The sequence below is a fragment of the Rhinatrema bivittatum genome, chromosome 1, assembly GCF_901001135.1.
Source record: "Rhinatrema bivittatum chromosome 1, aRhiBiv1.1, whole genome shotgun sequence".
Classification (NCBI taxonomy): domain Eukaryota; kingdom Metazoa; phylum Chordata; class Amphibia; order Gymnophiona; family Rhinatrematidae; genus Rhinatrema; species Rhinatrema bivittatum.
Window position 1 is genome coordinate 206,883,426 of NC_042615.1, and position 16,517 is coordinate 206,899,942.

General features: G+C 41.8%; 1 protein-coding gene across 1 annotated transcript in view; it reads right to left on the reverse strand.

The window, feature by feature from the left end:
• STX18 (syntaxin 18) overlaps positions 1-15,431 on the reverse strand; it is a 380,104-nt gene extending 364,673 nt beyond the window's left edge. Inside the window, exon 1 of the mRNA XM_029591101.1 lies at positions 15,153-15,431. Coding sequence (XP_029446961.1) covers positions 15,153-15,305 — 153 coding nt within the window. The 5' untranslated portion in view covers positions 15,306-15,431. The remainder of the gene's footprint in view (positions 1-15,152) is intronic.
• Positions 15,432-16,517: the final 1,086 nt, after the last annotated feature.

The following is a 16,517-nucleotide window of genomic DNA, read 5'->3' on the forward strand; positions in this document are numbered from 1 at the left end:
TCAGTAACTCAAAGAAAGGTTATACATCGGTTGAAAAGTGGGGCCCACTGAAAAAAAAAAAACAAAAACCCAAAACAGACTCCACAAGGGCACCAGTAACCACAAGGGAGGACAAAGATGCTTCACTCCTTTCAAGAAACAAGCCACATCTGGATAAGCCGACAGGGACCCACCATTCGCCTGACCTCAGAAACAGGCAAAAGCCGCCATCTGTACCTTTAAGGAATTAAAGGCCAACCTTTTACTCAAGCTATCCTGCAAAAATTCCAAAATGAGCGGGATCTTAACTGAACGAGGAAGAACCCCTCGATCTTCACACCAAGCCTCAAACACTCTCCAAACCTGCACAGAGGCTAAGGAAGTGGAGAACTTTCTCACTTGTAGCAAGGTGGCAATCACTACAGCAGGATATCCATGCTTCATCAACCCAGCCATCCCAAGGACCATACCGTAAGACAAAATGGATTCAGATCTTCGTGAAAAACAAGTCCCTACGATAGCAGATCCCTGTGTGCTAGAAACTGGAGGGGAGATTCCATCAGGAGCCTTCGCAGATCTGCATACCATGGTCTCTTTGGTCAATGTGGTGCCACCAGAAGCATCATCCATTTGTGACTCTCTATCCTCTGCACCATTTTGCCCAACATGGGCCACGGGTGAAAAGCATACAGCAGCTTGCCCTCCAGCCATTTAAGAACATAAGAACATAAGAAAATGCCATACTGGGTCAGACCAAGGGTCCATCAAGCCCAGCAACCTGTTTCCAAGTGTGGCCAATCCAGGCCATAAGAACCTGGCAAGTACCCAAAAACTAAGTCTATTCCATGTAACCATTGCTAATGGCAGTGGCTATTCTCTAAGTGAACTTAATAGCAGGTAATGGACTTCTCCTCCAAGAACTTATCCAATCCTTTTTTAAACACAGCTATACTAACTGCACGAACCACATTCTCTGGCAACAAATTCCAGAGTTTAATTGTGCGTTGAGTAAAAAAGAACTTTCTCCGATTAGTTTTAAATGTGCCCCATGCTAACTTCATGGAGTGCCCCCTAGTCTTTCTACTATCCGAAAGAGTAAATAACCAATTCACATCTACCCGTTCTAGACCTCTCATGATTTTAAACACCTCTATCATATCCCCCCTCAGTCGTCTCTTCTCCAAGCTGAAAAGTCCTAACCTCTTTAGTCTTTCCTCATAGGGGAGTTGTTCCATTCCCCTTATCATTTTGGTAGCCCTTCTCTGTACCTTCTCCATCGCAATTATATCTTTTTTGAGATGCGGCGACCAGAATTGTACACAGTATTCAAGGTGCGGTCTCACCATGGAGCGATACAGAGGCATTATGACATTTTCCGTTTTATTCATCATTCCTTTTCTAATGATTCCCAACATTCTGGTTTGCTTTTTTGACTGCCGCAGCACACTGCACCGACGATTTCAATGTGTTATCCACTATGACACCTAGATCTCTTTCTTGGGTTGTAGCACCTAATATGGAACCCAACATTGTGTAATTATAGCATGGGTTATTTTTCCCTATATGCATCACCTTGCACTTATCCACATTAAATTTCATCTGCCATTTGGATGCCCAATTTTCCAGTCTCACAAGGTCTTCCTGCAATTTATCACAATCTGCTTGTGATTTAACTACTCTGAACAATTTTGTGTCATCTGCAAATTTGATTATCTCACTCGTCGTATTTCTTTCCAGATCATTTATAAATATATTGAACAGTAAGGGTCCCAATACAGATCCCTGAGGCACTCCACTGTCCACTCCCTTCCACTGAGAAAATTGCCCATTCAATCCTACTCTCTGTTTCCTGTCTTTTAGCCAGTTTGCAATCCACGAAAGGACATCGCCACCTATCCCATGACTTTTTACTTTTCCTAGAAGCCTCTCATGAGGAACTTTGTCAAACGCCTTCTGAAAATCCAAGTATACTATATCTACCGGTTCATTTCTGCATGACAGCATCAATGCCCAAGGACTTTGGATCTCTCCTGCGACTGAAGAATCGAGGAACCTTCGCACTGTGAGAAGCCGCTAGCAGCTCTAGAAACAGAAGGCCCCAGCGATCCACTAATAGCTGAAACGGCACTGAACACTTCCCATTCTCCTGGATCCAGACTGTCTGCTGAGAAAGTCTGTTCTCACATTGTCTTTTCCTGCAATGTGCGAAGCTGAGATTTCCTGAAGTTGCACTTCCACCCATTCCATAAGCTGGGCTATTTCTTGCGATATTTGCTGGCTCTTGGTTCCTCCCTGCCAATTGATGTACGCCACTGTCATTGCATTGTCCAACATTATCCGGACCACTTGACCCTGCAATCTGTTGCTGAACTGCAAGCATGCCAACCGGACCGCACGGGCTTCCAGCTGATCGATGTTCCAGATATACTCTTCCATACTCCAGTGCCCTTGCACTGGCAGTTTCTGACAGAAAGCTCCCCAACCCTGGAGGCTTGCATCTGTCGCGAGTACTAGCTAGTCCTATGATCTTAGGGAAACCCCCTTTCTTAGAGGATCCACTTTTAACAACTACTGTAGTTGAGAGGAGACTTCCATCGGTAGTGGGTGCCAAATCGAATAACCTTGAGACTGTGGGTTCCAATGAGACAGCAGAGTGTGCTGAAGAGGACATATATTCGTCCTCGCCTACGGCACCACCTCCAGGGCCACCATTAATTCAAGTACCTGAAGACAGGACCACACCGTTGGGTGTATGGTATTTGTCAATAGACACACTTATTTATTATTTATTTATTTATAGATTTTTCTATACCGGTATTCGAGATTAGGAACCCCATCATGCCGGTTTACAAATAACAAGAGGGTGTGCACAAAAACAGAACATAAACAAGTGCAAAGAAATAAAAGTTACATTACAACAGGGTCATAAAACTGGGGAGAGAATTAGAGTAAGATAGTTGAGTAGTAAAGATGAATTATTTACATTAATAATTTACATAATATTGTGTAGTGTCTTATAAGATGTTACTGTCTTTCAATATGGATCTGGGAAGGCTTGCTTAAATAGCCATGTCTTAAGCCTTTTTCTGAAAGTAGGAAAGTAAGCCTTTTTCTGAAAGTAGGAAAGTAAGCCTTTTTCTGAAAGTAGGAAAGTAGGAAGACACTTGCGCCATCAGCTTCTGAATACGGCCCTCCAGTAGAAAACCTTGCCCTGTTTTGTGTCAAACTGAACACTGAGATACTCCAGCGACTGTGATGGCTGAAGATTGCTCTCTGCCAGGTTCACGACCCAAACTAGCTCCTACATCAAGGAGATCACCTTGCGTGAGATCCGAGGCTCTCTTCCAGACTCTTGGCCTGAATCAGCCAGTCGTCCAAGTATGGGTGTACCAGGATCCAATATTTTCTCAACTCCGCCGCCACCACCACCATAACCTTAGAAAATGTTCTGGGAGCTGTGGCCAAACCAAAAGCTAGCATTCAAAACTGATAATGACATCCCAAAAATCGGTTTAACTCTGAAATCATTGAGGCTATAGTCGGATGAGAATATGCAGGTACTCCTCAGACAAATCCAGAGACATCAGGAACTCTCCTGACTGTACTGCTATTATCACTGACTGCAAGGTTTCCATGTGAAAATGAGTCATACGCAAATGACAGTTGACTCCTTTGAGATTCAGGATAGGACAAAAAGAGCCCTCCTTCTTGGGTACTACAAAATAAACGGAATATCCGCCCATATTTTCTTGAGATGTGGGCACTGGAATCACAACCCGCAGGCTGAGGAGTCTTGACAATATAACCTCCACTGCCTGTCTTCTGTGGAGAGTTGCAGGGAGGCACCATGAACATGTCCAGAGGCACACTGTAAAACTCCAGCACACTGGTCTGTCATGATCTCAACCCACCTCCAATTAAAAAAAAAAAAAAGGAGAGGTAACTTATCTTCTGATCCTGGAGATGGGTTGGCACACCTTCATTCGGAGGCTCAGGGTGCTCTACTACCTGAGCCTGCGCCCCTTCTGGGTTGCCTGGGATGAAAGGACTAAGATCTACCCAAAGGTCAAGTCCTTTGAAAAGTCACTCCTCTGTAGGGTCGAAAATGTCTGAACCCCCTAGAATGACCTCTCGTCCTGAAGGATCATGGCGCCTGTTTCCTATCCTCTGGTAATTGAGGAACAAGGGACTCACCCCACTTATTGGTCATTTTCTCCAGCTCACTCCCAACTAAGAGCGAGCCTTTAAAGGGCAACTTTATAAGGTTAGACTTCAAAGTTGTATCGGCCAACCAATTTCCCAGCCATAGCCGATGCCTAGCCGCTATTACCAACGCCACCCCTCTGGCTGAAGTGCAGACCAAATCGCAGCCCGCATCTGCCAAAAAGGTGGCTGCTGGTTCCATCACTGCCCTGGAATTCACACCAGATTCATCAATCTCCTGAGAGAGCAATAAACAAGAGTGAGCCACCAGGGAACAAAAGGAAGCTATCTGCAAATTCATTGCTTGAAAGGCCTGCTTAAGGATTACCTCAATTCTCCTATCCTGTACATCCTTCAAAGTCGCTCCCCTGTCTACAAGAATAGTCATCCCCATCCTCCAGGCAGTAAGGATCAGTCTCATCGTCCATGCCATCTGGGTCCCTTTCGGGATGAACAGCTATAAGCATACCACATCACATATTCGCAGCATCCAGCATGTGGGATTTCATCTCTTGTGACCCCAACCTGTCAAGATTGGCAGAGGCCTTCTCCTGAAGGAAAGAGTGCAGTTCTTGAAAAAAAAAAAAATTTCTACCCAAGGAAAGGCAGAAGGATCCATGCCAAAACCAGGGGGCGACTGCCCTGTGCCCACTGAACTACCTTCCCCTACTGATGAACCAGTTAGGGGAGCTCCAAAATCAGGTGACCCTTCTGGCAGCAATTTTTCCATTACCACACCAGGCTGGGAAGAACCAGGCTTAGTAAAATCAGAAGGAGGCAATTCTCTCTGAGCCTCCAAACACTGACAAATTTGAGGGAACACCAGGATGGGATGCCCGAATATGACAAGCAACACATAGGGCAAGCTGCTTAGGATTCTTCAGTATGGGCGCCATCAGTCTGTCAATATGCCCTAACAGTTGCCTGCAATAGATCCCCAAAAAATTAGGCACTCACAGATATATAGGCACAATGTTGTGCGTCTTAAGTGCCCAAATTGAGCTCACCGAGGACGCTGAGATAATGCAAGCAAAAAGGCATGTGCATGCACGTAAAAAAGGCACATGAGTGCACAAATGGGTGATCTGGTAGGCGTTCCTAAGCGACTAACTAAGCGCACAATCAAACGCACAATGGGCCACACAGTCAGGTGAAACGATGAACTGATGGAACTGAAGAGGGCAGTCTACTGCACACAAAAAACGCGCAAAAACGCCACCATGGCCTGCCACGTGGCAAACCAGACAAGCCTTGGAGTGAGGCCTAGCCACAAGGGCTGCTCAACCTGCCAGGCTGCCCCTATCCCCTGAACTCCACCAGAGGCAGGGCATGAGCATCAGATCGCATGCTGAGCACAGAGACTGGGAAGAGGGAGGGGGGAGGAATCCCTACTCAACTCTCCTCTTTCGTGTTTTGTTTTGTTTTTTAAATACCCTTCACCTGAGCTCAGCCTGTCCAGGATGAGTACAAAGTCAGTCTCTGGCTGCAGGGAGAGAAGGCATAAACCTTCACCGCCATTCTCAGCTTCCTGCACCCGCTTGCCTTTCAGCCTTTTTTTTTTTTTTTTTTTTTTACAGCTAAGTCCATGTCAGTTTGGAAAACCAGCTACCAGACCAAGGCACTCATCTGCGGAACCATGAAAATCACTTCAGGAATTCTCAACTGAGGGAGGAACCATAAGGAATCACCATAGGAGAGTGGGGCGAATTAATTTCCTCCTTTTCTCCTTCTAAAACTTAAAGCAATCCCCAGTAGGGAGATACACATACACCAGCTGCTGGAGACGGAGAATACTAGCAGGATATCATCACTGCAGGGGTGTATATATATATACGGTGACGTCAGGTTTGCTCTATCTCCATCTGCTGGTAGAGGTGCATACCCCATTGGTTTTGGATTCACCTGTCTGTACACTAAGAAATATTCTCTTGCTTGGATGTCCCTGGAGCAGGTGGCAGCTCAAGGGATTAACCGGCTATTTACTGCTATTTATGCCAGCGAGTTCCGCTTTAGCAAGATGAGTGTTTTGGTCTAACCTTATCATAGCACATATGGCTAAAACCTGGAAAAAATATTACAAAGAATATGGGGATTTCTAAGACCCTGCTCTTGCTGTTGTCACCACTCAAGAATAACCCCAATATTGCTATTGCGACTTTTCATGAAACAGTGAGTATGTGATGAGAAAACTGGCTACAATTTTTGGGTCAATTATAAGATGACAAGGGATGGATTTCTTTTTTTTTTTTTTTTTTTTTATTTATGCAATTTCAGATATATTACATCATATCTCAAGGCTATAAGAGATCCATTATTACATTTCAAAAGAAATTATTCACTGACTTTATACATAGATCTCTATACATATAGGAAATATTGGGACCAAGATGTACTTTCAGGCATTTAAGGAGCTCATACATACTTTATCCAAATAAAAGGAATAAACCATCACATAAAGGCATTACCCCCTACTATACACTATAGCCTTCACCCCTTCTCATCTAGAAAGCTCCTTAGCTAATCAGGTTCGAAAAAAATATATTTATCCTCTTGATATTTTAAAAGACATTTACAAGGATATCTCAACACCATACAGGCACCTCGATTTATCACCTCAGGTCTCATGAGCAAGAACTTTCTCCTTCGTTCCTGTGTAGAATAGACAATGTCCGGATATATTCCAAAACACTTTGCCCATGATACTGAGTAGTCCTATTCCTGAAGAAGAATTTTAATACAAGATTTCTATCCTGTTCAAAGGCAAAAGTTGCCAATAGTGTGCCTCTAGTTTTAATTTCCGTTTGTGCTGACAACTATCAACTCCGAGACTGTTGCCATCTATGGGTCCTCTGCACCCATAGATGGCAAGCTCTTCTTTGAAACAAAAAAAAGCTTTGATAATAGGAATTATTTCCTTCAGAATCTTTAAGCATTCAATTATTCTTTAAACATTTCAACTGGGGAGAGTCTTTTCACCACAGGAAAGTTCACTATACACAAATTTAGATAATGAAGTGTTCTCTATATTCTCAAATTTTCTTTCCGTAATTACCTCAGATTTTATTAAGTTACCCTGAATATTTTCAATTGTTGTAATCTTTTCCTCCAACTTCACCACTTTCTCTTGTTGTAAATTCGTTATTTTTTCAGTGTTCAATCCCCTTTTATTAAAAAAAAATGCCTGAGTTAGCGTTGTAATGGCTGATTCAATAGAAACCACCCATATACTCCCTTCCTCTTCCCCTCTCTCCCCCACCCCTTAAACCTTTTCACCTACCTTTCTTTTTTTTTTTGTACCGGCCACCTCCTGCCCCACCCCTCCCCGCCCCCCAGACCGCCCCTTTCTCTGGGCCCAGCACTTCTGCACGTAACGGGCGTTACGTGCGTGGCTGGGCCCCTTTGAAAATGAGCACGTGGGCATTTTAAAATTCGGACATAAATGTCTATATCAGTCCTTTGTTTTCCTTAAAGCCAAACCTTTTTCCAATCAGATATTCAGAAATATCAGTATTCTGCCCAGACCCTTCTTTTCTCCAGAAATTCTTGCAGCTAATAGCTATACTAAGGTATTCTACTAATGTCTAACTAACAAGGCACACAAACTTAGATTGTAAGCCCTCTGGGGATAGGGAAATACCTACAGTACCTGAATGTAAACCGATGTGATATCTCAGAATGAATGTTGGTATATAAATAAAATAATAATAATAATATCAAGTTGCAAGACAGATGTCTTCTGTGTGCAGATGTTCTTGTTTTAAGTTAGCTATCGTGGTGATCTTACAATAATGCTGAAAGAAATTCTTATAGTATAATGACTCAAATTCAATTTGAAAAACTATTTCCACTAACCATCTATTAGTAATCTCACTTTTCTCATCAAGGAAACTAGCTACCCCCTTGGACTGCAGAACATAAAAAGACACTAAACGAAGGTCGTAAGTGGAAACGTCATACAAATATGATATTCTATACTAGAAGACAGGCCAGAGACACCAGATGGAAATGAAATGCACATTCATGTCCTGACAATGCAAGGCACGCTAAACTTATAAGACTCATAACCTAGCCACATTCATCTTGGTTACACCAATTATCAAGGGAAACTACATTCCATAAGTTAACAGTACTTCAGCATGGGAACCCTGAACCTGTTGGTTTAAGTTTAAATTATTCTCTTCTGTACCTGTAGTAATGAAGACATTAAAAATGCCTCCAATAAGACTATACTGAACAGATTATAGAAATTTCACTCCACAGTCCCAAGTAAAAGTGCTATAAAGTATGCGTGTAGGAATAGCACTAGATGTTGGTCACATCTATGAAAAATGGATATTTGGGCTCAGTACTAAACCTAGAAAGCAACACAGCCCAATAAAATTAAGTATAACAACTGGAGTCCATATCATTATGCCACAAAATAAACTGGGTAGACTAGATGGGCCTAATGGTCGTTGTCTGCTGTTACAGTCAATGACAGTGGTGGCAACAGAGTTGCAAGGCTGCAGTATTATTTATTTAAGGATTTTTATATACCGTGGCTCGTTAGGAAACATCACCTCGGTTTACAATGAACATTAAATTAGCAACAAACTTTACAATCCAATATAGTTATTTGATGAAACATAGTTAATAACATTAAAACTAAAACCAATTAAAATTACAAAAAAAAAAAATAAAACAAAATTCAGCAGGGGGGCAAGGGGCCGGAGGATCAGGTGTATCAGTATAGCAAATAACCCACTTTTCGATCCCTTGAAAGTAAAGGAAAGGAGAAAGATAAGGACAAAATTAAAGACAGATAAAGCAAAGCAAGGTACCAGCAGGTTAGTACCAACAGGCTCTAACTCCCAGGAAACCAACCAAGTTTGTGCCAGCATGTTGCTGACAGCCATCAATACTACGACGACTTTGGAGACCAGATGCTCCAGGAATAGTCTCATTAATTTTGTTTAGGTGGTAAGATATGCAGGGGGATGTGTGCTGGATTAAGTTAAGTATTTTATAGGTTCATCATCATTATTTGTTACATGCTTTTGCAGCAGAGTTCAAAGTGAGGTACTACTACCACCAAAAAAAAAAAAGCAAAAAAGCTTTCTGGGCAGACTGGATGTATCACTGGGTCTTTTTTTGCCATCACTTATACTACACTAATGCTGTAGTACAATTCATGAGTATAAAGTGACTTGGGAAGGTAGCTGCTTACATGGAGAAAGCACAGATTCTGATCACAAACAATAACTTATTTACAGTATAGAACATGAGAGTGTTAGGGTACACAAGAGTACATTAAGAAATATATATTTTTTAAATTTATTTACACTTATACACACAAACACAGTTTTACCTAGACCTGAAGCCAACACTAGATAAGTGTTGGCTTCAGGTCAGAGGTCAATTCAAAGTGACCCACATTGGTTCTCTACCCAGAATGGTAGAGAAAAAAAAAGAGGAAGAAAAGCTGATTTGGATAAGGAGTAATATCCAACAAGTAGCTAAACTGAAGTATATCCTTGCAGGGTGGACGGAAGTAACAGATTGCATAAATCAGGTTGGTTTTTTTCCGGCCACCATAATCTACTATGATTGATAAAAAAAAAAAAAAAAAAAATCTATGTATAGAATCAGAACAATTGCTTCAATAGCTGAAAGCTCTAAGATGGTTTTCAATCAGACCACACATCTTAAGCAATTGGTCGTGGCAGGTGGAATGCCAAGTCTTCATTTATTCAGTATAATTTAAGGTTTTATGTGCTAGTAATATATTTTTACATGAATTAGACCAGACTGAAATACCTTAAACTACTGGTAAAGTAAATAAGGATTTTTTTTATACTTAAGAAACTTCACTTAAATCTAAATCCAAAAGCAAATCTTACCAATAGTATGAACTTTGCTCTTGCTTTTTGTTACTAAATTTTCCAATGTCTGACTCATCTTTGAATTTAAGCTGCATATAGTATTCCGTTTTTAACCAGATCTGAAAAGGACAGAGCACTAACGGCAGGTGGGAAAACACCATTCACACAGGTATGTGGATCCAAAGGCAAACAACTTTTCTTCAAACAGTTAAATTTCACTGGCAGGTACCTCCAGCAGGTCAGAACAGAAGCCCCATCTCTCTCAATAGCTTCAAGTGCATGCTGCAAACCTGTTTCCCCCAAATGAGCTGCATTTCAAAAGCTCCAATAGCCAGCCACTGGGGGCTTTCATTGTTCTTTTCTGGTTTAATCAGAAAAGAAAACATTGGGCCAAATCACTGTACACCTTGAAATCTGCCAAAAACTTCTGATTCCAGTTCTTGCACATACATTCCAATCTCATCAGAGCTGACAATGCATTTAAACACTGAAAGTAGCAGAAAAATCAAAGTTCCAAAATCCTGAGAAAAAACTCTAGCTCCATACCATTTTGTCTCTCACTGGGTTTTGCAGAATTCTGGACCTAAGCAGCAGGCACTTCCTGCCCTTCTTACCTCCAGAGTTTAAGGAGCAGAGGGTTGGCGGGAAGGGGTTCTAAGACCCAGAAGCAGGACATGCCCAACCCAGATCAAAATGGGCAAGGAAAAGGAACTGGGGGCTGCACTGGCGGGAAACCCCTCACATACAGGCTGATGAAATACCGTGCGCTCAGCCTAATGCGCAGGTTAACCCGCGGTCGGACGCGCGTCCATAACCCCTGATGCAATAAGGGGATCAGCGCGTAGCTAATAGCACTCATCACGTGTAAATGCCACGTCGATGAAGCTGTTAGCCATTACCCCAATGTAAAAAAATAACCGTGTGCCAGGCACACATTTTATCCCTCGAATATTAAATGCCAGCCCCAAAGCTAGTGTTATATCTTGAAGAGCCCCAAAAGTTTAAAAGAAACGCAGAAAATACTGCTTTTCCATGGTTCTTCCAACTTAATATCATTTGGATATTAAGTTTGAAGAACCACAGAAAGCAGTATCATGGGAAAAAAAAAAAAAAAAGTGGACGGCGGTCAGGTTCGGAAAACAAACGCTCAAAATCAACGCCAAGGAGAAGCTAGGAACGCACAATTTCCCTAGCACTTTTTTAATCGCAGCAGCTCATTAGCATACTGCATCGCATGCCCAGGAGAGGCAGACGGGCATGCGATGTAACAGCAGGCGCTTAATCATTTCTTCCCTGAGGATCATTGCTGAAAAGAACAAAACTGTTCATCCAGACTGTCCGGTGTTCAGGGTTGTAATTCCTACTCCATGCAGACTCTCTCAATGTATTCGTAGAAGCACAGAGCTTCTGGGCTAACCTCATGGAGATCACTCAGTGCTTCATTAACATCCTCCGTCTCCCTTTGTTTATCCCATTTTTTTAATTCCATGCTAAACCAAGAAAAATAAAGGGAATATGGCATAAGATTGAATCCAGATAAAACAAAAAAAAAACTAATCCTACAAAAATCTTTTGCAACAACTAGCAAACTAATACTAGGGGAGAACTTTAGCAGCAGTCCAGAAGTTTTAGGAGACAAGAAAATATTTTCCTTAACTATTTGATTGCTTTTTATTTTTACCTTATTTTGCATTTAGGAAGGAGGGATTGTGCTTATTTATTTTCCTTACTTTTGAATCCCTTTGCTCTCTCCTTCCTCCAGCTTCTTTCTTACAATTGCCGCAGCTTTCCTTTCTGGGTAGATTCCTGGTACCAAATTTTAGATGCTCAAACAACCTAATGCCTCTGTTTTTTCCAACTTGGTTGAAGAATCTAACTATGAATCGGACTTTAAAGATCCTCAACCAATATGGTTTAATATTTTAACCTATTTTAAATTTATTGTAATCTGCTTTTAGGCCATTTATGGTAAGAAACAGAATATCAAATGCCAATAAATAAAAAAATAAGAAACCTTGGTCTTCTCTCAACTCAACCAATAGGACAAATGGCCTGGTAACACACTTTCTTATCTGGCTATAAGAAATATCCAACAGAGAAGAGATAACAATCGGGCCGATACAGTAAAATCACGGGAGAGCGCACAGGCCACTCTCCTGTGTGCGCAATACAGTATTTTAATTTATTTAAATTAGGCCCAGCGGTAAAAAGAGGCGCTAGGGACACTACCGCGTTCCTAATGCCTCTTTTTTGACGGAAGCGGCGGCTGTCAGCGAGTTTGACAGCCGCCGCTCAATTTTGCCGGCATCGGTTCTCGAGCCCGCTAACAGCCACAGGTTCAGAAACCGGACGCCGGCAAAATTGAGTGTCCAGTTTTCGACCCGCCAGCCACGGGCCCATTTTAATTTTTTTTTTTGTTTTACTTTTTTTAAACTTTCGGGACCTCCAACTTAATATCGCCACGATATTAAGTCGGAGGGTGCACAGAAAAGCAGTTTTTACTGCTTTTCTGTGCACTTTCCCGGTGCCCAGAGAAAGGTAGGCGCTAATTTCTGAAAGTAAAATGTGCGGCTTGGCTGCACATTTTGCTTTCTGAATTGCGCGGGAATACCTAATAGGGCCATCAACATGCATTTGCATGTTGCGGGGGCTATTAGGTTCACGGGGCAGGGGGGGGTTGGATGCGCGTTTTGGACGCGCTATTACCCCTTACTGAATAAGGGGTAAAGCTAGCACGTCCAAAACGCGCGTCCAAATGCCAGCTAACAGTGCGCTCCATCAGAGCGCACTGTACCGGCCCAAACATAATTACTACTCAGTTGACTGAAGTTTTAGAGGACACTAATCCCCTTTTTATTACAGGGTTTTCTCATAAGCATAAAATAAGAAAAAACTCATTGAAAACACGGACCCAAGGTCACGCAATCAATCCAAGGTGGAAATTTTGACTTTATATTAAGGCCTTCTGACACAGAAACAAAGAATATAACAGTTATAAAATGATCATAAGGCCATAATCTACCCCATTTACCCTTTCTGCTGCACTACTACAGATGCCACCCTTCCTCTGTCTTTGTCGTCACCTCCTCACAACAATTTATCCCATGCTCAATTTATTCACCACCCTTTCAATGAATAAATATTTCCTTATATTGCTGAGGAGTCTAATTCTTGGAGCCTCATATCACAATCCCTTATCCGCATCAGAGAGCATTGCTGAGAGATGGCGGAATATAAGATTTATAAATAAATTAAATACAGCCTTTTGAAGGCATAATCCCCTGCACTGGATATGGTATTTCAGATGAGGTCTCGCCCATGATATGTACAAATACATTATCACTTTTTTACCTCTCCCTATGCTTCTTAACATTCTTCTGGCTCTTACCACTGCTTTGGCTGATCTGGAGTGATCTGTCCAGCTCTGGAGACCATATTGTTAGAAGCGCCATATAGACAAAATTAGAGGCAGACTAGACAAGGGAAAGGCTACCAAAACAGTACAAAGCCTGCATCATAAGTCCTATGAAATGTGACTTAAAGAACTAAAGATGTATACCACAGACTAAAGGAAAAAAGGGAGACGGGAGATATGATAAGGACAGTCAAAGATCTCATAAATAAGGCATCAACTAGCTTTTACCAGTACAAAGGAAGTTCTAAAATAAGGGGGATAGACTCAAGAGCAACATAAGCAAATATTCCTTCAGAAAATGTGGTAATTTCATGGATTAGCCTCCTAGTGGAGGTGAAGGAGACCAAAGCAGTACTAAAATGGAAAAAAAAAAAAACCCATAGGTTACAGAAAATGCTTAAATAAAAGGCTGAGATTAGGTAGGCTTTGTAGGAGTGCATCAGGAATAGGTATACTAGATGGGACTTATTCGTCATTATTTTGTATATCACACTGTTTCTTCACTTGTGCTCTCTTGAATTTCTGGTCCCTGAATGCTTGACTCTACAAAATTCAGTATTAAAAAATTCAGTTCCCAAATTCTTGATGATTCCTTAAAAATAAACTTATCCAGATCATCTTTTCCACTCCATTTGTAATGTCCACCTTCTGCAAGTCTTAGTATCTGCAAAGAAAAACTTTTTTTTCTAGCTCTTCTGCAGTATCACTTATGAAAATATTGAACAGAACTGATTTTAAGACAAATCCTTCACTAATGACCCCTTTTCCTTAGAACAAACTTCAATTATTATCATCTGTTGCCTATCATTACACTAGTGTTTAACCAGAATGCCATCTTAGAACCCACCTCTACAATGCCCCTGCTTATTTATGAATGGGTCCGTATCAAAGCTTTAAGTGGATAAAGTAGTATGGTTTTTAGTCCACTTGAATTTACAGAAATAAAGATCAACCAAAAAGGTAGAGTTGCACCTTTTTAATGCATTAATACATATTTTGTTTTGACTTGATGAAAAGAGTGGAACTCACTTAAAAACTAATCAAGAAATTTATTTAATCCAATAAAAACAAATCTTATATTCATCACGTTTATACAGAACCACTCAAAATACACGTCTCCCTGTACTTACAGGACTACAGAAACATGTAAATAAAACCTAGTAAACATGATCATGTTGCTTCAGGAACACGGTTTACCAATTCGGTGGCTGCAGAAAGGCTCAAAATAAAGTATAGCGATGCATTTTTCATATTCTGTATGCTAGTGCATAACGTTCAGACAGTTAACAAAATCTATCCATTCCAACAAGAAAACCGAAGTGTAAAGAAGGCAATGTTCGTTCCCCTGAAATCTAAATACCGAGTAAATATCAAGCCACGACCCCCTCCCCCATTACTATCGCGCGCACGATTTTATCTTTTGACAAAACTCGTTTCACTTCTCTTTCCAATTTTTTAAGGCTTTCTTCAACAAATGTACTAGCCCTTTCATTTGTGCGATTTTCTTGGCTGAAGAGTAAAAGAGACCGCCCAGCTGTGGGTCGGAAAGGGCTTTCAGCCTCGATGGGGCTCAGGCAGCTCGGTGCTGACGTCAGGGTTCGTACTGACGTCAACAGCAGGTCTCGCCTCAGCGATGGAGGGTGGGGGGATTCCTCATCCTCCCCCACACAGTGGTGCTCCTCGGTTGCACTTACCACTTCCCGGGCTCGGCCGGAGAAATCGCCCCTGCCACGGCTCCTGCGGAAGAGCTCCTCCCGCGCCGGTTCTAGAGCCACCCCCAGAGCCTTGTTACGGGTTTTCACTGTCTTTACGCTGGCCTTGAATAGTAACGTGATATCCACCGCCATGGCGCCCAGCCCGTCGCACACCTGTACCGACCGATATCTCGTGTCACCCTTCAACACGTTAGCTGCTATGACGTCAATACCCCGAGCCGGCGGCGCACTGCTCCATTTTGTCCCTCCGGCTTCCTATGCCGTTTACTTTGGTTCCGCCTGCCGGTTGGGCTTGCATTCACGTCAGCCATGACTCCTCCCAGCTCCACATGGGAGAAAAGGCAGTACTGTGCGGCTCTGTAGAGTTGTTAGTGAGCATCAAAATTCCGCTTTTCTGGAAATAAAGCTTTTACTGTGGTATAAATAATGGTCATACTTTGTACAAAGCAGAGAAATAAAGGGTAACAAAAACCATATATTTATTTATTTTTTTATTTTTATTTATATATATATATATATATATATATATATATATAATTAATTAATTAATTAATTAATTAACATTCTTTATATACCGAGGTTCTGGTAACAATGTTACCAATCACCTCGGTTTACATATAACATTAGTGTAACCGTCTCTTTTTCGTCAGTAAGGAGGTCCAGACAACTGATCCGTGAAGATAGACTTTTATTGCCAGCAAGATGCAGCTAAGACAACGGCTTAGTACAACTGCATGCCACGCCCCCTTCGGAGCAAACCTTTATACACTTTACAGTTCTTATCTTTCACACATGCGTTCTGGTTTTGCTGAACAAACATTTTACAAACTGCTGAGCGAGCATATTCCGGCTGAAGGGGCTACTGACCCCCTCCCTAGACACCCTGGAACTTTCGTGAAACTTCTCCCATGTTCTGCAGGAGAGGCTGCTGGGACTTGCAGTTCTGGAAAGGAATTCGCGAGTCTGCAGTAATACAGCCCATCACATAATACATCCATTGTTCTAATCTAGGTTACAGCAGTGAAAGTTTATCAGAGAATAAGAACAGCGAAGCCAAAAAAATGAAAATGTGCAATGTGCTGACAGAGAGTTTCTCAATGTCCTAATTACAGCTGTATTGCAGACTGTAAGTAAACCCGTCATGAAGCAGGGAATTCTGGTACATGAAGTCCTTTGTCAGGTTGAAGCGTTCAGACTCCTTCATTCCCCCCTTTGATACTTATCATTCACTATGAAAAGTATCACACCATCACAACGGAACTGTGGAACTGAAAGAAACAGAAACAAGAAAAATTAGCAATTTGAGTTCTCAGGGGGCCCTAATTTCCCAAACAGTCCGATGGT